The following is a 24,917-nucleotide window of genomic DNA, read 5'->3' as shown; positions in this document are numbered from 1 at the left end:
GTTACCATCCCAAAGTGCTCGGGACTTCCGATCATATTTTAATCACCGGCGGTTCAGCATTATCCTCTCACCAGCCGCGCTAATTACAGCCTTAAGTGCACGAAAGCCACTCTCCAGCTCTAGAGCCAGCCTCAACACGGCTCTTTTTTTTTTTTTTTTGGTTTTCTGCTCTCATCAAATACAACTGGGTCAAGTCTTTTCTTCTTAATCCGCACATAATCTGGCCTTTTCTCTCGCGGCACGAAACACTGCAAAGGTTCCACTGCGGGCGCTCGGGGTGTTTGTCTAAAAAAAGCATTAGGGAAGTACTAAAAGGTTGCACCATGACAAAATAGTGTTATGTTGCTGACTAAGTAAAGTGAGCAATGGGCTTTTATGGATTTGTGTGTTTAGAAATCCAACAGAGGGCCATACTGGGGATGTTAATGTGCTTACTGTTGAGGAATGTAATTAAAAAGCATGAAAAAGGCTCAGTTTCCAATTGAATAGAAGAGTAAACCATTTGACTTTTTTCAACTTGTAGCAGTCTGCAGAGGCGTGATAGTCCAATGCAGTAACTGACTGCTGCAAGAGGAAAAGGTTCTAGGAGGCAATCGGTGAGTGGTGGTCGTAAGGTTTTGATGACTGGTGGTGGTGGGACATGAGACGATACAATAGAAAGTTTGCCCGCTGTGACATTTCAAATAAATGATGAAAACGCTTGAAGAAACAGACTGTTATAGAATTTACAAATATTATAGTTATTTTTGCATTGTTCTCGGTAATGATTAACGTAGAATAGGTACTGAAAAAGTATTGTTTAGGTACCAGCCACAGTAAAAAACTGAAAAGTACCAGCCCCATTCCTCTGTATGTCTAACTAACTGCATTCGCTCTGCTCTACATTGTTTCCAAACATGCCCTTTTGATGACCTACCTCCAGGAATAAAGCTCACGAATGCATGGACTTAGCACTAATTGTTCTAGTTGTTTCTTTAAATAGTCGTGGAAGTGCGGACGATGCCATTGGTGTTGAGAGCTGCCCTCACTCTTCAATAGAAGCCTAAAAGCCCTGACCATTCCTTCTCTATAACCCTGATAACATATCTCCCCATCGTTCTCAAGCCCATTATGACCAAAGGCATCTGATTGATCTTTAATCAGCTGTCCCCCCGCTCCTGGATTCACTTAAATGGACTAATCAACGCTGTCTTTCATTTCCGCACATCTCATGTGATGTTTGCGATTTGTGTCACGTGACCTCCGTTCAATGAGCCGGGCTATACCCGAGGACAGTTGCCAATGGCGACAGATAAGATGGCTGTGCGGTGAGGAGAATGCCAGAAGATGGAGTAAAGGCCAGGGGTCAGTGTATGTGCGGATCTGAAATATCCAAGCAGCCTGGAAGATATTAGCGCTAATAACCACTGGGGAAGAAAAGGGATGGGGCGAACTAACACTGGACATCGATGGGTCAGATAATATTTGCTTGGATGAGGATCCCCCCCATGAAAACGATATGGTTCATCTCAAGTGGCTATTCCTCCCAAAAATAAATGATAAACCTCCTTAAGTCGAGTCATTGATGACATTCTTTCTATTGGCATCTTCTTATCCAAGGCAGATTGAGGGAGCTGCTGTTTCAACAAAGAATAAACTATGATAGCCAGACTAGATTAATGGGAGCTTTTGCTTCTTGTCAGTCCTTCATGAAACATTTGTCCTTACTTTAACATCATGATTTTGTGTCAATCTACCCAAATAGCGCAGAGAGTTTTTTTTTTTGCCTTTACCTTTCCCAGATCCATAGTATGGATCTTGCTCTTGCTCCACTAACATATTCATGAGAAATTAAATAAGGCTACGCTCTGTATTGGCAAAATATTAGCACAACATCCAAAATTGTAGATGTCTTCCTGCATCAGCACACTTCCCTTTTTAAACAGCCCAAAACATTAACGCATCTCTTAAAAATGTCCAAAGGTGGCGTTTTAGTCATGCTTTTCTTAATTAAGCTCATATTTAGCCTATTTTTGACACAATTTGATCGAAAAACAACCCAAAAACAAAATTTAATGGGAGGTGCTGAATTGAAATTGTTAAATAGTATCACATTTTTTCATCTCGTGCAGCTGTGAAATAACGGCTCGCTGAAGCACCTGGGCGTTGTGTGAATGAAGAACTGGGATTGCAACGCTAATATTTAGTCAACGTGTCAGAGGTGGTTAACAGCGCTCCGCGGGAAGTGACAGTCGAGACAACACTGTTCCTCATCAGCGCCTTCAGCTCACATACAGTAGATCAGGCTCGTCTCCAGATCACAATCTGGAAGAACGACACCTCGGAGACGCACATGTGAGATTTACCACCTATTATGGGCACATCGTTGTTGTCCTGATGCTGATTTTGTAGTTAAGTTTGTAGATTTTATGGATCACGCTGTCTTGAAATTACAATATTGTTTTTGCACTATTCAGATGCTATTGAATATCCTAGTTTTTTCTCCCAGATTGTGCAGGCGCAGTGCGACCTCATGCATTGCAGACTGAGTAAGGGCATGATGTTTACTATGACTGTTTCTCCTTTACAAAGTGATGACTACGAGGAACATGACTGTGTTGTGACTCATTTGGCCAAGTGTGTGCATCAAAATGCTCTCAGCGGACGCACTAATGACCGATGACTGTAAACAACAAGACTAGGACTAGATCAAAACAGTAAGTGACTTGTGATGGTTCGAGGATTTCATTTCATTAACGCTTCCGTCTTGTTATTTTATATTTTATTTGGTGCTTGTCATAATATAGTTGTTCATAGATATTGCTTCTTACCTTGTATAAGAGGTTATTGACATATTACAGCTTTTTGTTCCTTATGTTACTTAAAGTGATAGTCCGTAAATAGTTTGCAAAGTGAGGAGAGATAGAGTCAAATTCCTCCCCTCTTTAACCAGAAAGCACTTCTTAGTTTGCAAAAGGAGGAGAGCAGGAACAGAATTTTCAGAAGGAAAACAATCAAGCTCCTCCCTCTTCTTTCCCGATTGGACCAGCCACAATAAAGCTCATCTCATTGGTCAAAGTGGTATCCTGTCGATTCTGATTAGTTGCTGAAAGCAGCAAAGGGAAGGACTTTTGAAAAAATACTATTATTTAATAATACTAATGTTACCTCAAATTTCAGACCCAGGTGGTCACTTATACACAATCTATTCAATTTGCAAAACATTGAAACTTACAGACTATCACTTTAAGTATTTATTTTTTCCTTGTTTTTCAATGCTGCTCTTTTTTCAAGAGAGATACTGTTTAGAAAATAAAACCCGTACCCCTGAATAAAACAGTACTATTACTATCACTCACAGTGTTACAGTCACACTCCAGAACAGCAATGAATAACAATGTACAGCGTGTACTCTCTGTGCTAACCCTTTGTCACACCACACATGCCTGGACAACAACATAACGTACTTAAAAAGCAAAGCCAGAGGAGCGCCATACAGCAGCGGAAAAAAAAAAAAAAACACAGTGGAAGATATGCTGCTTGGCGAGGGGCAGTAGGAGAGTATTAGTGTGATAAAGGAGACAGGCCGCATTGGCAGTCGCGGCACGGCCTCTTGTAGTGATTCAGGTTATGAGTCAGTGTGGCTGGATGCACGCAGTCCAAACCCCTGGGCAGCTCTTCTGTTCCCCGTCCCGCTCGTTGACTGCTGGGCTCTGCTCCACCTGTTGTTAGTATCTCCACACTCGCTCCTAGCATGAATCGGTAAATGGGCCGATCCGAATGCTGGACTGGCCCCTTAAGTGTTCCACGACCAACGTAAAGAACAGATGGTGATTGCACAAGCTATACATACATGCATATACATACTACATTGTGATGTATGAAGTAAGGCTTTATGCTCATGTCCATGTGTTCGAAGGTTGTACTGCACAATATATTGGTAAATTATTATTATCGCAATATTTTGTGTCATTAACATTGCAGAATAACTGAACCATTGCTTCTGACTGAGATTTACGAAAACTTGGGAATGTGCAAAAGTTCAGCTTTAGTCAAGATTTTCTGACCTCTTAACCTCCACCAGAAGTGAGCACATTTTCTCCAGTTCATCATTGCCCAAATCTTAAAGCCTCTTGGAAAACAAAATTGTAAAAAAGCAAAAAAAATCGAGTTATAAAAACATGACAAAAATTCAACAAAAAAAGTGATGAAAAAGCAAGAAAAAGTTACAAACACATAAAAGGCGTCAAAAACCCAATAACAAAACATCAAAGAATGCGATAAAAAAAGGGAGGAAAATTTTTGTTGGCTCAGTTTTGGTCTTAGCTTTCAAATGAGGGGTTACACTTTCCTATCGGCTGTACACTCTCCAGTCCAGAAGCTTTTAGATTTGGGTAAAGTCGAACTGGAGAAAATGTGCTCGGTTTAAGTGGAGGTAAGAAGTAAATTTAGGCAAGGCAAGGCAAGTTTATTTGTAGAGCACAATTCATACACAAGGCAATTCAAAGTGCTTCACAGTTGCATAAATATAAGAAAACAAATACAATCAATAAAAACATCAACATAAAATTAATCAATTACAGTAAGAGGCAAGAGTGTAGATAAAATACTTTCAGTTATATGCATTTTAAGTCTAATTTAGTTCTATTTTATTTATGATGATAATAATGCATTCTGTCTGAGTCATTGCATTTTCAGCTGAAGTGCAATATTCTGTTGCTGCTCTGATTTTGTTTACAAAAAATAGCCTATTTAACTAATACAAGAATCACATTCAGAACATGTTTGCTGAGTTTGTCTAAGGAACAAGAGGTTTGATGAATCCCAAAAGAGACAGATTATTTTGTTGTTTTCTTGGAGATACTTTACTACCTAAGGTCCTGTGCAGCCCTAGTCAACAGTCTCCATTGTTGTTGTTGACTTGTTTGCTTGGATAATGCTTTGTTTTTACAGCACTATCATGGGTGCATCATTTGCAGCAGCGGTGTCTTCTTGGGTCTGTCCCGGCAGAAGGAACACGACCCTGCGCGGGATGTGAGGCCATGTGTACGCAGCCTAATGAGCCATGAGCCAACGCTATGATCCAAACACTAATAATTCATGAGACGCTTAACGTACGGGGCTAGAAGGAAAGTGAGCTTAAAGTGCCGTGCGGGAGGGCGGTGTTAGGAATCCCCTGTTACCTACACACTTTACACACACATATAGTTGTGGTGTGTATGCGGTTATTTAGAAATAGTGGCACAGTGGGAGTGTGAGCACAGTGCATTGCAGCCCCACGATGAGTGCGAGAGCAGGGTGTGCGCAGGAAGAGATGGAGTGAGTCGAGATTGTTCTGACAGCTCGAAAGCCAACAGTGTGTAAAGTTTTTTGCTGAACAAGAGCCAGGAGAGTTTCACAAAATGGTCCAACTTGATCTATGACTTGAGCAAACTATGAGCAAATATAGATGCTATTATTATCTATCTGGCAATGCACTTGTCCAAAAAAAATCGGAATTTTCACATTACACATGAAATCACATTTGCTAAGCTTATGTTGCTCTAGAACCATCGCGCTATTATGCAAGAAACTGACCTTAAAAAACAACCTTTCCTCCTCCTCAGTGACCTTACACTTTAAGTTAGCTTGTTAACAGGCTCACAAATCAACAAGCTGGTGAACCCGTGACCTTCATGGGCAGCAATTACTCCCTGTTGACAAATTGGGTGCACTCAATTCAGCTTCAAGGCTTAAGATATTCCTAAACATGGTCTTATATAGATCTCTCGATGACATCTGTCCATCATAACACAATTACAGGTTTATTTTATACATAAACCCGCAGGAAACCCTGAGATCTGCTGCAGCGTCCAACCTGAAGATGCAGTTTTATTCTAAATCCCTATAATTTAAGTAAAATCTTCGGCTAACAACTAAATATGTTGTCTCCGAGGTTCCTGTATATAAAGCCTGCTAGCCGACAGTAGCAATGGTGGAGCGGGTCGCCTTATAACCAGAAGGTTGGTGATTTGAATCCCGGGTCTCGCAGGTGGATACTGTCCTTGTGTCTTTGGGCAAGACACAATGGTTCCTTGATGTAAAACGCTTTGAGTACAGGTGGATTGTAGTGACTGGAAGGTAGGGAAGTAACAAAAACCAAGCTGTAAAAAGGATATATAAAGTTGTAATTTAATAAAAGGAGTGTAAATGGTCAAGTTAACAAAAGGTGTAACAAAAATTACCAAGCAACGGCGATTTACATATTTACAAAAGGTTAACTAAAACAAAGTTACTTAAAACTAAACCAACAATAGTGTTCAGGAAATTCTAGTTATCATGGAGATCCGCCATCTTTGCAGCTTAGCATACATTGTCTTACATGAGCTAAAAACAGTATAAAAAGTGGAGAACAAAGCCGTGGAGTTACTGCTGGTAAATACATCTAACACACTGTGGTGTTCAAGTGTTTTAATGTGAACAATAACTCCAGTATTTGACCTTTCTTTCCCGAACTCTATTGTACAACCCCAATTTCACAAAAACTAACAAGTGTCTCCAAAACCAGTCACAGCTGGCTTAATAACAAAACGAGCGACAACCAAAATGAGACACGAACTTAACGTAACTAAAACCGAGCGTTCCTAGAAAACACACAAAGTTATGACAGACACGAAAGGACACAGACAAGCTGGTGTACTGGCCACAATGACCAGCAGCCCCAACTGTCCTGAAGTGTGGCTTTTTAAAGGTGTGGCTGCAACAGGTGGTTGATGAGGGGCCAGGTGTTCAGATGCCACACCAATCAGGACCAGAGACAAACAGCCAATCAGAACCGAGCTTGAAACCAGTCCTCCAATCGCAGGCCAGAGCTCACACAGCCAGGTTTCCATGGAAGGAAAGACAGCATTAACCACACAGATGCAAACTTAATACAAAAAGGAAGGAGACTGGAGGCCTGGTGCTGCAACAGTGGGAAATACAGGTTATCACTTGTATTAGTTGAGCAATTCATTTTTATGTGTTCTCTCAATTGTTAACACTCCAGGCTTTGTTTAAATCTCAAATTTCATGATTGATGTACTTGAAAAATTTCAAAAACAAGATGTCTTTTTTCCAAAATCATCCAGCCTACTTCAAACTATTCTGTGCCCTCTCCCTGTCACCTGTTGGCCTGTCGCAGTGTGGATGCCATGAAGGCCTCGGGATTACTGTTAGTGATGGACTGCTGCGGACCACTGGGATGTATCGGTGGGACACATACACACTCAGGGGACGGTCCCGACGCTGACAAAGGGCTCGCGTAGCTCTGTGTGGCATGTCATTAGTACAGAGGGGGTCCACTTGTTCCACGTGACATTTACCAGTCCCGCTGAAAATGTCACCGAATGCCAGCTTTTACCTCTGGATACATCGGAGCTTCTTCACAGGCCCAAAGTATGTTCATCCCATTGCTCTGTCCCAGGAAATAAGTTCAGTGTCTTCGTGGCGGGCGAGTGGACCACAATTTGTGAATTCAGGTGGAGGCAGAGGAAGGGAGGGTCGGGAAGGGAGAGAGTTCAGCCCCCTGTGTGAGTGTGTAGCATCAACCATTTCTCTTTTTACACGTATATTGTTCTTTTACAAGGAGAACTACTATGTGTCCAGACTATTTTTGTCTCCGCTTTACTCTATTATCCCCGCTTGACCGCCTACCCATCAAGCTCACGATTTATTCGACCACTCAGTCAGCCCAATTCAGCTCACACAGAGATCCCGCTGCCGCTGTCCAATATACGATAGGCAGCCACATTTAGCAGCTCACACGTCACTGTGTGCAGTCTGATGCTGTGTAGACAAAAAATAAGATAAACGGTCAAATGTTTCTGAAGATTCAACACACATGCCGAGGTTCTTTTGTACCTGATTTTCAGTGTTTGCTACATGCTCTTAAACATATATAACAGACAATGCATAACCCCCCCCTTTTTCTTTTTTTTTTCTTGGTACATGATGCATAACTGATTATTGTATTCTTTCTCCAGGAGGTAAAACTATCTTGTGACACACAGGCAATAATGTTTCTATGTGTGAACCTAGATATTTACATCTCACCTCATGTCTTTTCAGATACATTCGGACCATGTATCTGGGCATACAGACTCACAGGCAGAAGGAAAATCAGCGGCGCTTCTACCTGGCCATGATGTACGAGTATGCCGACGTGAACATGCTACGGCTGCTTGAGACCTTCCTCGAGAGCGCCCCCCAGCTGGTACTACAGCTCTGCATCATGATCCAGAGCAACAGGGCTGAGTCTCTACAGTGTAAGCAGGTCCTTGTATAATGGAGAAGGACCTCAGAGAGGCTTCTTATGAAACCTGCTGTAAACATGTTGTGAATTGCGTGGAATTCTTGTGTTAGTTTAGGCGTTAGTATTTCAAACTTTCCTCCAAATGTTAATGCTCCTGGATGGTTTTTAAATTGCACACAGTGTTTTGAAACTTAATACAAATCTCACGTAAAAATTACAATTTTTATACCGGTATTTATCTGGAAAAAAATTCAAATCAGATGCTTCTTTGTTTTTGTCCAGGTCATTCAGGATGTCATTGTAGAAAAGATTTTGCTCAGAGCACCATTTTACTGGGGCACAATTAATCCAAATAATTACAGCATGGACCTCAATACGAAGATGAACAGCTCAGTCTTTAACTTGCAGTGAAAATGTTTAAAGCCAACTCAGTTTTAAAAATAGACCTCACTGTGCATTTATAGTAATGCATCAATACATGGAGGGAGGCAGCACACTGCAGCTCTGCAGATAATCCACATCTCCATCATTTTTATGCAGCCGGTTCAAACACTGACACAATTCGCAGCCGCTACTATTATATGTGTCACAAAAGTGTTTGGTGCAGAATACACTGGGTTGTCTGTATACGACCCATGATGATCTAAAGAAGGGTACATGTATCATATTCATTTGTGATGGATTGCTTTGCCAGAAATTCAAGGCAGTATACAAGGAACAAAATGGCAAAAGGTCCTAACTAATGGTACATTTATTTAAGTTGTAAAACCAATGGGTGGGAAGAGCTCCAGAATATCCTTGTTCTTTCTTGACAGATTTCCTTTTCTTTCTTTTTTTGCAGATAATTCTGTTATCTCCTCCCTTCTGTCTTTGGCCTGGGTGCTTGCCTCTTACCACAAACTCCTGCGTGATTCCCGTGATGACAAGAAGAGCATGAGTTACCGCGGCGCCCTGGTGCACCTCTTTTGGCGTCTGTTCACAATCTTCTCCCGGGTGCTATCTTTCGCGCTATTTGCCTCAGTTTTCCACATATATTTTGGCATTTTTGTGGTGCTTCACTGGTGTGCCATGGCTTTCTGGGTCATCCATGGGGGCACGGACTTCTGCATGTCTAAGTGGGAAGAGGTACTGTTCAACATGGTGGTGGGCGTGGTCTATGTGTTCTGCTGGTTTAATGTGCGCGACGGCGGGACCCATTATCGGATGGTGGCCTACTACGTCATAGTACTGTTGGAAAACACACTCCTCAGCTGTTTGTGGTACGCCTACCGGGACCCGATCACTACAGATACATATGCCTCTCTTGCCCTCTGTGGTGTGTTCCTGTGCTTTGCCTCAGGTGTGGCCTGCATGGTGCTCTACTACAGCGTCCTGCACCCTATGGGCCCTCGCCTGAGAGTGCTGGCCAGCTCCTGCTGTGCTGAGCTCCTTTGGGGTCTCCCGTTGCCTCCAGAAGCTGAACCTATGGCCCCCACGCCGGGCCCCAGAGGGTCACAGGCCACGCCCACACGGGGTCTGGCTGTAGACCAGGAGGAGCTGGATGAAACTGCCACGGACACCTGCCTTCCTGTGTTCCAGGTGCGCACCACAGAGCCAGTGGATGCAGCAGGGCGGCCCATCAGACCTGAAGGCCCACTCATTAAAATAGACATGCCCAGAAAGCGTTATCCCGCCTGGGATGCACACTTTGTGGATCGGCGCCTGCGCAGGACCATAAATGTGCTTCAGTTTATTAGCCCTAATGCAGTGGGCATCAGGTACAGAGACGGGCCACTCCTGTTTGAACTCCTGCAGTACGAGTCGTCCCTCTGAGGAGCTCTCCAACAAATACATCATGGCTTACTTTTCTTCTCTAACATACAATATTTTGCAGTTAGTTTGCCATTGGGAATGTTCCTTTCACTACTTTTGTCAGTTATTTTAATGCAGAAAAAAGTCTGTCAGGACAGACTCGACATCACAGCTTATTTTTGGAAAAAGTATCTACATTATGGAGAGAGAATCTATACAGTTGTGCTGACGTCCCTCTAGGTGCATAGAAGGGTTCTGTATGAGTGTGTAGATAATATATGAATGTTTCTTTATGAAAAATCTTTGATGCATTATACAGTATTGGTGATTCAATCTGTGAATTCTAAAGTGGCATATTGTGTGTCCCTGTGACATGGGGCTGACACAAAGCCTGATGGGAATGATGGAGGAAAGTCTGAAATGGGAAAGGCCTTTGCACACCAACATTTACTGCCATTCTTTATGTGGATCAAAGAAATGTACACTGTTTATGTTTCCTAAACCATACCCTTGAAGCAGTGACAATTTTGTACATTTAAAGCTTCACAATAGTAATGTGTATAAAGGAGGCATATACAAACTAGATTCTCAACTTTTATTTTCTGACCTCGAAAAAAGAAGCATTACTGTGTTATGTGTGAGAAAGCACACCAATCTTCAATTGCTTCAATCTGAGCATTCTATTTTGCGGGGCACACTGTCCTCTAGTGAACGTGAGCTGTCATTGCAAGCCTTACAGTGACCAAACTGAGCACAAAAACTGAGTCCAGCTACTTCTACTGAAGAACATGGACAGGAATGTAAAATGTATTTATATGAGCACAACTTTGTTTTATTTGGTCCTTGTACATGTTTAAACATTCCAAAGACTTTTTGAAGATTGTAGAAAGATAGAGTTAGTAAATCAATATGAAAATTTTCAATGTGTTGCCGTAGTGCAAGGACAGCCTTCAAGGAGTCCTCCACCATTCCCCTCTAAATCCTAGAGTGCCCCGACCCCACCCCCAACGAGTTGTAAGAAGTTCTTTAAAATATGAATCTGAGGATATTTGTATTCTAATATACTTATATATGTGTTCGTGTCCACTTCCAGACATATTTTGCCATAGTGATGTGCTCTCCCACATTAGTGAGGCCCTTATGTAGTGCATGGAGACTGTTAAAACAAAGCCAAATCCTGCAACTCTGTAGGGTGTTTTGATTGATCTGTCCCTTTGATTAGTAAACTGCAAAATTTGTGCCATCTATGGGCCTGCTGTGCCGCAATTACACACAGAGAGTTCCAGCTCAGCCAGCAGGGGCCCTCTGCCACAGACTTGGGATGAGCATTAAATCCATTCATAGAAAAAAAAAAAAAAATGCCTTCTAAGTCAAAGGAGTTTGACAAAAAATTGAGAGGGCTATTGAACAATTTCTTACAATCATGAATGCATTTCATTGGTATTTACTCAATGATCCTTCTGAATATAAAATATTATGTGTGTTTTTACATTGTAATGTTTGCTATGATGACTTATAAGTATCGATATGTAAATGCACCCATCAAATTACACCCAAAGGCTTACGCACTGCACAGTGATTCCTTTTTTGGCTTTCAGCAGCGCCTACTACTTATCTGGCCACGAGTGCCTGCTAACATCGTACTGTAAAAGTAGGCGCTGTGGAGGTCCAAAGAAAGGGCAACAGAGGGTTTGCCAGGGCTGAAAGAGAACAGGAGTAGGGAGTGTGGTAGACTGTCCTGACTGAAATGTAGTAAGCAATTTATTTATTTATTTGTTTGTTTAATTTTTCACTGACAGTGCATTTTGACAACAGGACATCGAGTACTGATATAGCTAATAACGTTTGTCATTTGATAGGTCTTAGGAATTAAATTGAACAACTTTATTCTTGAGCACAATATAAATAGAAATAGACTTCTCACACCAATACCACAGAAACTTCAAAGTGTGACTTGAAAAGCTGGGAGGTTGGGGATTTATGCGCGCTATATGATTGAACATCTATATGGGTTTTGTTGCTACATGTCTTGTTAGGCCTTCTCCACTTTTCTTTAATCTCACTGTTCAACTCCATCCTTGGTTGCTGCTCCACCCTCTTACTTGTCTCTACGGTGCTAAGCCTTGTGTGTAATTGTTCCATTCAAAAACCTATCTGCTAAAATAATGAATGGTGTTGAGACTTGAGAACATGCAATAAGGTACACTGCCACGAACCGGAGCATCAGGATCCCGGGGGGCACCCTCCTGCGTTCAAGTGATGTTCAGCCCTAAGTAATTGAGACCTTTGGGTCAGCTCTGAAAGGGTGAGGCCAACATCAATAACACCATAGACACCATATATGCAATTAATCCTCTCTAAATCCATGGTAATCATAGCTCTGTCGTAGTGAATAAACAGCCATGTACTCTGTAAGTCTAAATATACAGCCAATACAGGAGTTCCTCAGGAGCATGTACTAAGACCACTGAACAAGCTGACTCAGGGGTGTCTCAATGCAGTTATCATCCTTAGCATGTCCTCAAGGGTCACCATTTTTCTTTCGATATACAAAATGCTGAGCTCCTGCTCATCTGGGGTTTCAGCACTGCACTTTTCTGTTTTGTACATTAAGAGTGAGTCTAGTTTTTGTGGTAGTTGGCTGCCTGGTATAAGGTCCATCTTTTCTGACTCTTTTCCAGTGACTGACATTTCCAAATCAGGTGCAATTACACTGTGATTCCTTTTTTAGCGTGCGTGTGTGAAACAGACAAATATAGCATTAAGAATTACATATTTGGGCTGCATTTATAGTGGTGCTTGATGTTGTATTACAATGATACAATGATTTGTTTGTGATTTCATGTAATTAGAATAGACTTAGTGGCAGTTCATTTTAAGTAGAAGTTTTAATTGAGTGGAATTGTACTAGTTAGTTAAAATATACACGGGTTTGGAAGCGTGCAATAGAAGATGTACACAGTGTAATATTCAGGTTGCCTCTGTATAACTCATAACAAAACCTCCAGCCACTCTATTCTAACATGCCTCACATGTCGCGACAGTCACTGCACACAGCGAGAGTTTGAACAGCAAGCTTGTTCTCCTCAGTCCCTGTTGTGCCTTGTTTTTTGGGTGCTTCAATCCAGCCACGGCAGCCAGGTCCGCAAAACAATGCCAATGTGTTTTATTTCTCTGCATTGATGTAACCAGCATCAACAATTTAACAGAACCAAACTACTGCACCGAGTCTGTCTCTACCAAACTGCTGATTAGGCATACCATTATGACCATTTGTCTATTATTGGTGCTCACAATGTTGAGTGGCACATAACCAATTATTATGCAGCCTCAATTTCACTACTTGTCCTTTTGATCGATATCTCTTTGAACTGGCATGATGAAGATTTGGCGATGTGCTGACCCAACAAACCTTCAAGCCATCTCTGTTCACCAAGTTGTGCCATTTTACCCTTTTCAAACACATCAACTTCAGGGTGAAATGTTTCAATTGTTAACGTGCTGTCTGATGCAATATCCCACAAATATGGACCATGTTAAATACTTTATTTTCAGTGGTCAAAATGTTATGCCTGATTGGTGTCAATCATTGTTTTATTTTACAACCCAGACCTCAACTTATCAGCCGTAATCAGCCAAATTTAAGTTGTTGTTATTTGCTTGTTTTTTCAGGACTGCATGAAAGTCATGCAGTCACACCACACAACCAAAATAGGTACAAGAAATGAAACCTTACAACAGTCACTGAAGCCAGCAAAGATAAAATGATGGATAATGATTGTTTTGTTCTTTTATCTTTTGCCTTTTCATTGTCTACTGTCATGCAATGATGAACGATTTGTGCCAAGATGTTACTCTATGTTGTCTTGTGGGAAATATACAGAACATAGCCAAAAACAATAAAGCCTGTAGATGAAGGCAAGAAGATGACAAAATAAAAGATGATGCAGGCTACTGCATTTTGTAACTTACCCAAAATCATACATACTACAGCAACATACAACATACATTATATTTTCCATAGTATCACCATATTATGCCATCTCCCAGCATGCCTTTAGAGCTCATTGTGAGATAACCTTTTAGCATGAAAGTGCTCTCCACTGGTTTCTGCATCAATGCGTAGCAGCAGGTTTCTATTGGGCTTGATTTAAGTCTGGAGCAGACGCTAAAGTTATAGATCTTTGGATGTTCTTTTAAGACTTCTACGATTCTGGTGCTAAACTGACATCACACAAGGTGCTTCTAATTCTTGAATTAAATTTCTCAAGAAGTAGCACCTCAGAACTACATAGTTTACAGCGACATACAAGTCTCAATGGTGCCATTTTAATTTTTATATAATGCTCAGAAACTGCTTTCACACCACCAATGTTAAATCTGTTATTATGTTCTTTCTGATGAAGTCATTATTGAACCTGCCAGATGGTAAGATGCCTCTTTATAAGCACAGGAGCCAGCTGTACTTGTGCTATTCAATCAAGAGTCTATAAGTTGAACTTGGTTGCTGTGTTGTAAATTGCTGTCATGTCAAAAAGTGTTATTTGGTTGTTAATGTTGAACAATTGGCTGTAAGGTTTAGTTCCCAAAATGGTTCACTCTTTTTAAAGAACTGTACATTGCTGCTGATTTACGAAACTGTTTTCAAGTATGCTGGGGAACAGCACATTGTTTTATCAATCAGTTTTTGGATTGTTGTGCCACCCAGATCAGGATATTCTGGAGGCTTTTTGAGGAGGTCGCTCAGTGTCAGCGAAAACTGCAACGGTCTGTAGCACAGTTATGGAAGTGTTAGCCTACTCATATGGCCTGTGCTCTTAAAAAGAGATTCTTTTTTGTTGTAATCTAATATGAAATGTAAGTAAGCTGTTAAATGGATTCCCTTACTAAAAAAAACAACAACAAAACTGATGTCCATTATTGTACCTATGCCCTGTTTTGGGAACAATATGAATATTATTAATAACATATGGTGCTAAAGTTCTTTTGTATGTTTTGTTAAGAGATAAAAAGACAAATATTATGTTAAAATGTAATGTTAAGCCTTACTGTAGATTCATATATCAGACTGTTCATCCCAGAAGAGAAAATAAATATAGTATAAGTGCAATATATTTAATCTTGTATGTCTTCATTTTTTTGCACCATGTCATGTACTTCTTGCTATGTAGGATTGGATTAAATTAGCTTTATAATCCAGAAAAATTATGTTTAATTGACCAACTACACTAACATGCAATGTGATGAAGGCCTAAGGATTCAAATGTGTTATTTTTTTCATGCCATGTGAAGATTGTTTTGTTATTACAAAGCAATGCATTCTGGGACGCAGCCCTACGCCCAATATGGCGGCACAGTTGAAAAGTTTGGGTCCTTTAGTCCGATTTTATTTTCATCATGGATTGATTTACTTGTTGTCCTACGTGGTTTAGACGGGAGTGTTTTTAAATAGTGTCGCGTTGGTATTTCCTGTCGATCTGATCAAGAGATTCGCGTAGAGGAAATGGTTTGTTTCTTCAGCACTAAAAGTTTTCCTCTGATGTACTGTACGCTATGCTAAGCTAATTGGGATAGCATTTTCAGATGAGTTTGGGATTCAACCACAAGGAAATGTCTGGTCTAAAGCACGGGATGTCCTCGCTGAGAAAAGTATGAAGAAGAAGAGGACTCTGGCGCAGAGATGGACGAGGATGTGAAAAAAGTGAAAAAGGTACACTGTACACATGCAAACATTAGCATGCTAACTTTCTTTGCCTCAACATCCTTCGTAAGTCAACTAATTGTGTTTGTCATTTCACCTTATTATTGACTAAACATAGGCGAGGAGATAATCTTTGGTTATAACGTCCAATCTTATGGAAATAGGACGATAACAGTTGAAAAAATGGCTCATGGCTAATGTGTTATAAACGTGAGCTGCTGTATTTTGTGTTGTGGTTTGCGTTTTCATTTTGAATGTGACATGCTGGATGTTTGTAAATAATCCATAGCCTTCCTATTGATGCCCTCTAATGCCAATTTAGTTCGAATCCGAAAATAAAGTGCATTAAGTCATTTTACATCCATTGTTTGTATTCCTACGATGGAAAGTGAAGAGTACTATTATTGGAATATAAAGTTCCAAATAATAATGTTGTTTTGTATGTTGTGGTTCTGAGGATAGTGCAGTGTTGGGGCCACTTGGAGGCAATGTTGAGCGAAGAATACATTCATGCTCAATGAAAATAGATTAATAAGAAACTCGTATGATAAAGAGTAATATTACAATGCAAAATTATCGCGGAGACGCGCACATCCCGGGCCTGAACCAGCTGCTGGATCAAAAACTTGAAAAAACTACATCCGCACAAGCTGCTGCAGTTGCTCACCAGTTTATTGGAACCACTGTGACGTTTCATGCGTCAGCCCTTTATCAGACAGGTTAAAGAGGCTCTAATGTTATATATAACTTTATCTTTATAAATAATAATAATTAATAATAGTAATAATAATTAGTGTTCATATACGTTCAATTCTTGAATAACTTAGCGTAATGCATTCAACAAGCGACATGGTTTTGGGACAAATCTTAACAAGTGCATCACACACATGCTGGAAAATAGTTGCTTTCCTTTTAATGTGTGTGACTGAGTTTGTTTTCAAGGCTTCTTGACAGTTGGGTCACAGCCGCCTTTGCAGGAACTTGTGGCCGTCTCTTTCCTGTTGTGTGTTTGAGGCTTTAGACAGAATCTCTTCTTCTCTGTTGCTCACACCCACGCACTGCTTGAGGCGCTACGCTCCCTCTCATTCAGCAGCTGTCTGGCGACACTGTCCTGGTACAACAGGTGGATAGTTACCATAGCAGTAGAGAGAGCAGCAGCCACCGTGGCTTGTTAATACAACTGTCTGGGTTTGTAAGTTCATGGAGAACGAGGTAGGAGTTTATTTGATAAAAGTTGTTATTATTACTCTACTACTGTATACACTCAGTATGTTAAAATATATTCAGGTCACCGTTCATATTGTGCTGCTGCTCATTTATGTTGCTAATGACTTGAGTATAATGATCTGTTAGTCACAAAACAAAAAAAGTATTTTCTGTTCTGCAATATGCAGTTTCCTTTTCCTGTCCCTTGTTGACATTTGATCAAAACATATTGGGTAACCGAGTGCTCTGTAGTCTGGTATCATGGCCATTCTTGCAACCACACTTCCAAATATTTTGTTAAAACCTTAATCCCGCTTGTTTTATATACTGTATATGTGTACAATTTATTTCTGTTCCTTGTCCTTTTCGCTGTAGCCAGGTATAGTGTCTCCGTTCAAGCGTGTCTTCCTGAAAGGAGAGAAGGGGAGGGACAAAAAGGCTCAGGAGAAGGCAACAGAACGCAGGGCGCTCCACACCTTCTCACTATCGCAGCCTGACCACCGCATCGACCCTGACATCCTGCTCAATGACTACATAGAAAAGGAAGTCAAAGTACGTCGTCCAGTCAATACAAATATTGTCACATGTGCATTGTGCAGCGGCTGAAGGTCAATCATGATGTGTGTTTTTTTACTTAGTATCTGGGCCAGTTGACGTCAGTACCGGGATACTTGAACCCTTCAAGTCGAACAGAAGTTCTGCAGCTCATTGATAATGCAAGGGTCAGTTTGTCAACAGTTAAATGCGAAAATCCTTCTGCCCATTCTGATTTGTGCACCTCACTGCCACTTTTAAATCATAATTGAGTCATCGTAGATTAAGCAATTAGCATGTACAGCAATGATGCACACCGTACCATTCTTTTATCATAACAGTTTTTTTTATGTATGAATTATGTTATAAGTAGTGACCGATATGTCATTTTGGGGACTGATACCGTTAACAATATTAAAAGCCTTTGGGGCCAAAGTAATTTGTGATTTAACATGCGTTACAGTCAACTTCTGAGCGCAAATATACAATAGTATAAAATATATATAGTTCAACCATACTTACTTAGGTTTAGACACCTGTAGATTATCTCAAATTAAGATGATAATCTGTGTTTTGCAGAAATCTCATCAGTTGGCGGGCCAACTGACATCTGAACAGGATGCAGTGGTGAGTTTGTCAGCGTATAACATAAAACTGGTGTGGCGAGACGGTGAGGACATCATTCTCCGAGTACCTATCCACGACATTGCTGCTGTATCGTACATTAGAGATGACTCACTGCACCTTGTTGTGCTCAAAACAGGTACAATCTCAATTCTTGTCTTAGATTGGGGCTTGTTTTGAGATTAAGTGTGAGCTGTGTTTTCAGCACAAGACTCTGGGGGTTCTCCTTGTCCAAGCTCATGTCCAGATCTGAACAAGTCGCAGACACTTAGTTCTTTATCAGAGAGTGGAGGAGTATTGGTAGAAGTATGCTGCCTGCTGGTGCTTGCTGTTGATAACAAGGTAGATTCAGTTTTGTTGTCATATCGCCATGAATAATAATCCAGTTAACTGTTAATTTGCCTTGTCCTCATAGGCGGCGGCAGAAGAGTTGTGCCTTTTGCTAAGCCAGGTCTTTCAGATTGTTTACACCGAATCAACCATTGATTTCTTGGACAGAGCCATTTTTGATGGTGCAACTACACCTACCAGACATCTGTCTTTATGTAGTGGTAAGGAAGCGTGAAAAATATCTTACAATGCAGTCACTCACCAAAGATCATTTAGGAGGTACTTTTTATAATATCTGTTTTCATGTTAAGTAACGGTTGTAAACTTAAAAGAAGAAGAATTGTACAATTTATTTAACAATTTATATGTTTTGTTTATGGTCCGAATAAATCCTACATACAATACAATATTTGTTGAGGTGGGGTTATCAAACACTTCATGACCATAGTTTATTGGCTTTTTTAATTGTTTTAGATGATTCTTCAAGTAAAGTGGATATTAAAGAGGCCTTTGAAGCAGATACTAACACATTGTAAGTAAACATTCTTAACTACATTGCTACATTACTATGCTTGTGATATTAGGTTTTTACAGAGTTTGCTGCTGGAGTGCAGATGCAGAAAGGCAGAAATGTCTGAGTCATCTGTGTTTCTGTGATTTGTTTAAATAAGTGAATGAGTATTGCACTTGCTTTTTTAAGTGAATTAGACCGATGCACTGAGGCATTTTATCAGAGTTTTTGATTGTTCACAAAGTGCTCTTGTCCCAGTCCCTTTCAAGATTCTCTGGAGGCAGAAGGAAACTCACCCTCAGTTTCAAATCCCACTTCCCCTCAGACAAAGGCGCCCAGTGAAGGGGAGCTCAGTACAACAGCGGCTGAGCTACTGCAGGACTACATGACCACTGTAAGACACTAACACGTGTACTTTACACTTACACTTTGACGTCTCTCAAAAGAATTGTCTGTTGTTTTGCAGTTGCGGACCAAACTGTCATCTCAGGAAATCCAGCAGTTTGCCACTTTGCTCCGTGAATATCGCAATGGAGCCTCAATTCATGAGTTTTGCATTAACTTGCGACAACTTTATGGGGACAGCAGGAAGTTCCTACTTCTTGGTAAAGCTTGTTTCTTCCGTAGAGTTGACTTTAGGTATGTGGTCTTTGTTGTGAATGAATATTAATTAACATTGTCTTTTGACAGGTTTGCGAGCCTTTATTCCTGAGAAGGATAGTCAGCACTTTGAGAACTTTCTAGAGACTATTGGAGTCAAGGACGGCAGAGGCATCATCACAGACAGCTTTGGTCGTTACAGACGTACGGCTAGCTCCGCCTCAGACTCCACCACCAATGGAAACGGAGCAGCAGGTGGCAGCGGGGACAGTGCAGCGTCTGATGAAGGCCATGAGCCCTCAGAGGGAGACGAGTGGGACCGTATGATCACTGACATCAGTAATGACATCGAGGCTCTGGGCTGCAGCATGGACCAGGAGGCAGTCACACCATAGACATATCCATCTCAGTGGGACCCAAGGGAACATATGATGGTGGTCCTTCGCACTGACAGGTCCTCTCACTGACTTATAAAGCCTAATCATGAAGTCACCAATGCACTTACCACACCATCAGTATGTATAGTTGGGTTTGCATCAATGTCAAATTTCTTATGATTGTGTTCTCATTTATTGGCAGTATCTGCCACTGATGTTAGTGATGTAGCAGATTTCCAGAACATGTTTGAAATCGGTGGCTCTGGAGGAATAGGACTGTGTGTTTTGAAGTGAGGCTCTTGTGTGACTTTAAGCCAGTCAGCCCTCTATTGGTTGTTTGAAGTATTTCATGTGTGTTGCTGTGAGAATGTAACAAATTTTATTTGGCATTTTTATCACATTTTATGTATTAAGTCTTGAACTATTTGTATCAGTGTTTACCCATTTTATATATTATATATACATTTTCTACATCTGCTTTTTCAAACTGACGAAAATGCTGTACTATACAACAAAAACGTAACTTTTAACTGGGTTTAAACAATCTAGAGTGGACAAAGCCACAGGCCATTGGCGGAACTGGACGGTTTGTTTTTGGCATCGAACAGCCATGTTGTTTTGGATCACATACTGTGTATTATTGTGCCTTTGCTGAAGCAGCTGTCTCTGCTGCATACAGAGTTAATCTGAGAAGATGTTGGTTATTAAATAACAGTTATTTTACAGTGCCTGTCTGCTCATTTTGGATTTTATCTTGTGAACTGCCCACAAAGGTCAGAGTGTGCAATGGTGTTATGACACGTCTGATCATCTGCTTGAATGCACTTAAGCTCCTGTGGAACTTCAGTTAGTTTATCAAAGCACTCAGACCACAGGACACTGACCAGCCAGGACCAGGGATTAGTACGAGACAAGAGTCAGGACCAGAACATTATATATTCTCCAGATTTTCTTTCACACAATATAGTGTAGCTCAACACACTGGACTTAATGTTTGTGTAATCTTAAAGAAATGGAAGGTTTTAGAAAGGGGCTATTAATAAAATTGAACTTGTTGATAATGTACAGCTTCTAATTCAATGTTTACACCATAGTTGAAGTGCTTAATTTGTCATTGTACAATAGTACAACAAAATTGCGTTGATCAGTTTTCGGGTTAGTCATAGTACAGGTACAAAGGCCGTGACCAATGGCCCTGGGGGACCTGCAGTGCAGCTAGGCTCAAGGTCAGAATCACCTATCAGGAGGATTGATCTAGTGTGTATGTTTTGGTGATGGGAGAAACCAAAGCATCAAGCGGAAACCATAGTCTATGGTGGAAACCCACCCAGACACAAAAACATGTTAACTCCATGGCACCCACATGGTTCAGACTTTAACACCTCCTTAACTGCAATCCCCCACAGAATCCAAACCAGGGGTCAGGCTCATTCTCAAGTCCTTACATAACACTAGATAGCTTCTGCAATTACATTTTGTCTTAATGTGGTCCTGCATCCTCACATTCAGATTATTTAATACTTAACAATCTTGCATAAAAAAAGAATGCGACAAAATAATTTCCACTCCTTTAAACAGAGCTGCGATCCTTTTCTTAAGATTTTTTTTTTTTTTTAAGTCCACTTTTGGATGTATCAAGAAAAAAAACTGAAATGTAGTGAAAGAGCAGTGTAAACTAACAGACATTATTGTTCCTGTATAAGAGTACAGCTATTTAGGATGTATTATACAGTAAGTGCATGTGAAATTAGTTGGTCAATAGTTGTTTTTATTTCTGTTTTTCCAACAATTCAAGGAGCCTTTTTCAAATCTACTTTAATACAGCAAGAGTTTTGTGGTCGGACGAACCTTCAAGTAGTTCAGGAGTACAATTAGAACACAGTTGTATCAACAAAACCTGGAAAACATGAAGCCCATAACAACGGGTTTATTCTACTGACAATATATTACATCAGGCTCCTGAGCAAAATTATCCTAGGAAATTTTGGGGCAAGTTGAGATCAGTTTATTTCTATAGCACTTTACAAAAACACTTGGCAGACCAAAGTGCTTTACATAAGGACACAGATAAAAAAAAAACAACAACATTCAGCATAAAATGACAAACTATAAAAACAGTTTTGAGCAGAATTTCAACTGCTCAAATAAACTAAACTAAACTAAACTAAAATCAGTCCAATGTGAGATTTTTGTCTAATTCTACTCAAATACAAATACAAATACAAATACTGCGGCATCTTTGGTATTATCGGCTCAGGCAGTCCAGTGTCTAGTCATCTCTATGAAAATTCTGAGGTGTTTTTTTTTTTCTATTTTCCCCAAATGTTTCTATTCTCTTCCAAGTGCCATCAGACCTATATCAAGAAATAGAACTAAAGAGGACTAAATTATGTCTAAACTGGGTGTAAACCATGTCTTAAACAGAACAATAAAGACCTAACTTAAGACTGATCATTATTAAGTATGCAAAGTCCATAGGAATTCAGCATAACAGCTCGAAATATACTGATAAATGTATCACTATATCTTAAACCAAAAGAGTTTAAAATAGGGATAAGTGATTTTTTGTCGTAATGCACAAACTACAACAGGGTATTAATTAATTTGATAACAATCCAGCGTTACTTGAGGAGTTCCAGCATCAGTGCTGCTAACAAAGTGAGAAGCGTCGTGAGTTCAGGTTCATCTTGGTGACCCCGATAAGGCGCAGGGGAGCAGACAGTCCCAGTCCTGGAGTTACGGGACACTCACACAGCAGGTCTGAAAGCTCGTCTCTCTCCTCGAGACTAAAGGTGGCGTCGTTGAGCATCCGACGGTGGAGATGGCACGCCTGCTCAATCTTCAGCTTGTTGATATCGCCTCTGAGCCTCATGAGCTGCCCGGCCAACTGTTGGTCCTGCTCACGCATTTCCATCTACAAAAGGGGGTTAAAGGACAAATTCTAACATAGGACCTGCACCACACAGTCAGACATTCTAGTTATTATTAAGTAAATGAACTTAGGGACTCACCAGTTCTCTCCTGAGGGAATCTAGGGCCTCATCGATGCTGTTGTATCCCTGAAGTACACCAGAGGACCGTGGGCTCTCCTCACCATTCAAAATATTATCCCTTGGGAATTGCTCATATCCTGTCCTTACTTCCTTGGGATTTTTTGCATCCAATCTGGCTTTCCACTCCAGATAAGAAGGCCTCCTAGTCTGCAGGTTCAGCTTCTCTGTCAGAGCCTTCAAGCTGTCCAAATGGTCGTCATCTGTGTCAAAATCTTCCACTTTTTCCACTTCGTCCATGGCATCGGCCGAATCCAATGTGATTGCAGGAACTGAAGGGGCATCCATAACAATTTAAGTTTGGCACTTCAAAGAGAATTCATTGGTTTGATGAATTTCCGTTCTTTGTCTTGTTTTACCTGTTGAGAAATCATGTCAATGCGTTAATGCGGCAGTAACTACAAGCCATAACATTAAAAAAATGGAGTCGGAAGAACTCGAATGCAGTAGGACAGAAAAAGTAGCCTATGGTAAGTTGGAGGCTTAAATAAATCTATACTGGAGGATTTCCTCGCTCTTGTACAGCAGGATATAGCTCCAGGATCTGAGAAACCTGACTGTGCACAACTGGAAATGGATCTTCTCTGGATTCCCAACAGGAATGCAGTTTGTCTCCGGAGACCAAATTGTTACGGACATGCAGTGACAGGGCAGGAAAATCTATGCCCCCTGCATTTTTAAACACTGTGTACACACCATTATGTTGCGTAAGGATGTGGTTCAGAAATTCAATAATGTATTCAATAAGGAAATGTCAAGATATTTACACAATGAGGCAAAATTTGTACAAGGCGTGTATTAAGTAATAAGCACATTCACTGTAATGAAGATTTGACAAGTTGGTTCAGGAAACAATCGTCTTTCCCAAAGCCAAGCAAAGTCCTTTGGTTGAACTTGCTGTAACGTTACAAAATGTTGTCTTTTAGTGTATTCAATTTCTTTCTGGTTTAGAGGTGGAAGTCTAGTGTTTCAAGGGCCTGAAGCAGAGCAAGAAATAAGAGTAAAGCAACTGAAGCCCGAGAAGAGTCATTATTGACAGACACTGTTATTTTGTGTTTTGTGATACCAGGCCTATACAAGCAGGGTGATAAGGATAAGGAACACACAATTTGTTCCTACTTTGTGAAGTGGCCAAAATAATGTGGAGCAGCAGATGATGTAAAAGTGATTTAGCTAGTAAGAAATAGTTAAAGAAATAGTGTGCATTTGTGTGTCTGTGTATTAAATGCCAACGACAATCCACACTTGGATTTTAACTTAATTGCACCATATAATATTGCATTTAAAGCCATAACAATGACTATGACGTGTGGCAACATTCTGGAAGATAATGCAAAGCTCACAAAGTAATTCAGGTCAAAATAAATGAGAAATAAAACATTCAGACAGGCCATTGAAGATAAGCAACTTCTTTGACGAATCGGGACAACTATTCACTACTGGTGAGAAATCAGGAGGAAAGTCTCTTTGGTAATAGTTGGGTCTACACACCTCTTTCAAATTGCAGGTATCCCGCCGCTACTATGTCCTGATGCGTGATCGTTGGTCCCTGGCGCGATCCACCGAGCTCCGGTCCAGTGCGTAAAGTGTCCAGGCTGAGGGAGGAGGAGGAGGAGGAGGGGGAGGAGGGGCGAGAGATGCGTGCGTGCGTCAGGTTTTGGGTTGCTTGGAAACGTCCCAGAGGTGTGTGACACTTTCTCATACAGCACAGGCAGCAAATGCAACACTAAATCAAGCAACAAGATCGTATTTGTTTGGTTTATTGTCAAGACAAAATCACAATATAAAACAGGTCTGGGATATGGTGAAAAATATATTACAGAAGCACGCAATAAAAAACATTTCAGGAATCTACAGTGTTGTTGGAGATTAATATTAAAGTTAACTTAGGTATAAACATCTTTACAACCAGGTTTTTGATTGTCGAGCAAAATAACTATGA

The 24,917-nt window shown here is 40.6% G+C and overlaps 3 protein-coding genes across 6 annotated transcripts in view; 2 read left to right on the top strand and 1 right to left on the bottom strand.

The window, feature by feature from the left end:
* xkr6b (XK, Kell blood group complex subunit-related family, member 6b) overlaps positions 1-15,120 on the top strand; it is a 55,333-nt gene extending 40,213 nt beyond the window's left edge. Inside the window, exons 2-3 of the mRNA XM_079572125.1 lie at positions 8,068-8,264; positions 9,093-15,120. Coding sequence (XP_079428251.1) covers positions 8,068-8,264; positions 9,093-10,063 — 1,168 coding nt within the window. The 3' untranslated portion in view covers positions 10,064-15,120. The remainder of the gene's footprint in view (positions 1-8,067; positions 8,265-9,092) is intronic.
* A 258-nt stretch (positions 15,121-15,378) lies between these two features.
* On the top strand, positions 15,379-20,857 carry ccm2 (CCM2 scaffold protein). 4 transcript variants are annotated; one of them, XM_079572295.1, is made up of 11 exons: positions 15,379-15,548; positions 15,626-15,752; positions 17,325-17,501; positions 17,588-17,671; positions 18,063-18,246; positions 18,313-18,449; positions 18,523-18,658; positions 18,912-18,969; positions 19,207-19,342; positions 19,415-19,553; positions 19,639-20,855. In XM_079572295.1, the coding sequence occupies exons 2-11, from the start codon at positions 15,723-15,725 to the stop codon at positions 19,941-19,943; spliced, it is 1,386 nt and encodes a 461-aa protein (XP_079428421.1). In that variant the 5' UTR covers positions 15,379-15,548; positions 15,626-15,722; the 3' UTR covers positions 19,944-20,855. The 4 variants fall into 4 exon arrangements, with proteins under 4 accessions (XP_079428421.1, XP_079428420.1, XP_079428422.1 ...); XM_079572294.1 differs by having other exon boundaries at positions 15,379-15,752; XM_079572296.1 differs by lacking the exons at positions 15,379-15,548; positions 15,626-15,752 and adding an exon at positions 16,774-16,955 and having other exon boundaries at positions 19,639-20,856.
* Positions 20,858-22,521: 1,664 nt separating this feature from the next.
* fam167ab (family with sequence similarity 167 member Ab) lies at positions 22,522-24,765 on the bottom strand. Its single transcript, XM_079572126.1, has 3 exons — positions 24,467-24,765; positions 22,937-23,334; positions 22,522-22,839 (listed from the first exon to the last, which is right to left on the bottom strand). Exons 2-3 carry the CDS (start codon positions 23,261-23,263, stop codon positions 22,576-22,578), a joined length of 591 nt encoding a protein of 196 aa, XP_079428252.1. The 5' UTR covers positions 23,264-23,334; positions 24,467-24,765; the 3' UTR covers positions 22,522-22,575.
* Between the last annotated feature and the right edge of the window lie 152 nt (positions 24,766-24,917).

Source organism: Gobius niger (genome assembly GCF_951799975.1).
Source record: "Gobius niger genome assembly, chromosome: 15".
Lineage (NCBI taxonomy): Eukaryota > Metazoa > Chordata > Actinopteri > Gobiiformes > Gobiidae > Gobius > Gobius niger.
Note: the sequence above shows the minus strand (reverse complement) of the source record. Positions and strands in the feature narration are given on the sequence as shown.

What these genes read in the sequence shown, in the direction of transcription:
- ccm2 (XM_079572295.1), top strand. Translation starts at nt 15,723, where the DNA reads ATGGACGAGGATGTGAAAAAAGTGAAAAAG. An exon ending in ATGTGAAAAAAGTGAAAAAG is followed by an intron (nt 15,753 to 17,324) that starts GTACACTGTACA and finishes TTTTCGCTGTAG; the next exon opens with CCAGGTATAGTGTCTCCGTT. An exon ending in ACATCTGTCTTTATGTAGTG is followed by an intron (nt 18,659 to 18,911) that starts GTAAGGAAGCGT and finishes TAATTGTTTTAG; the next exon opens with ATGATTCTTCAAGTAAAGTG.
- fam167ab (XM_079572126.1), bottom strand. Translation starts at nt 23,263, where the DNA reads ATGGATGCCCCTTCAGTTCCTGCAATCACATTGGATTCGGCCGATGCC. An exon ending in ATTCCCTCAGGAGAGAACTG is followed by an intron (nt 22,840 to 22,936) that starts GTGAGTCCCTAA and finishes CCCCTTTTGTAG; the next exon opens with ATGGAAATGCGTGAGCAGGA.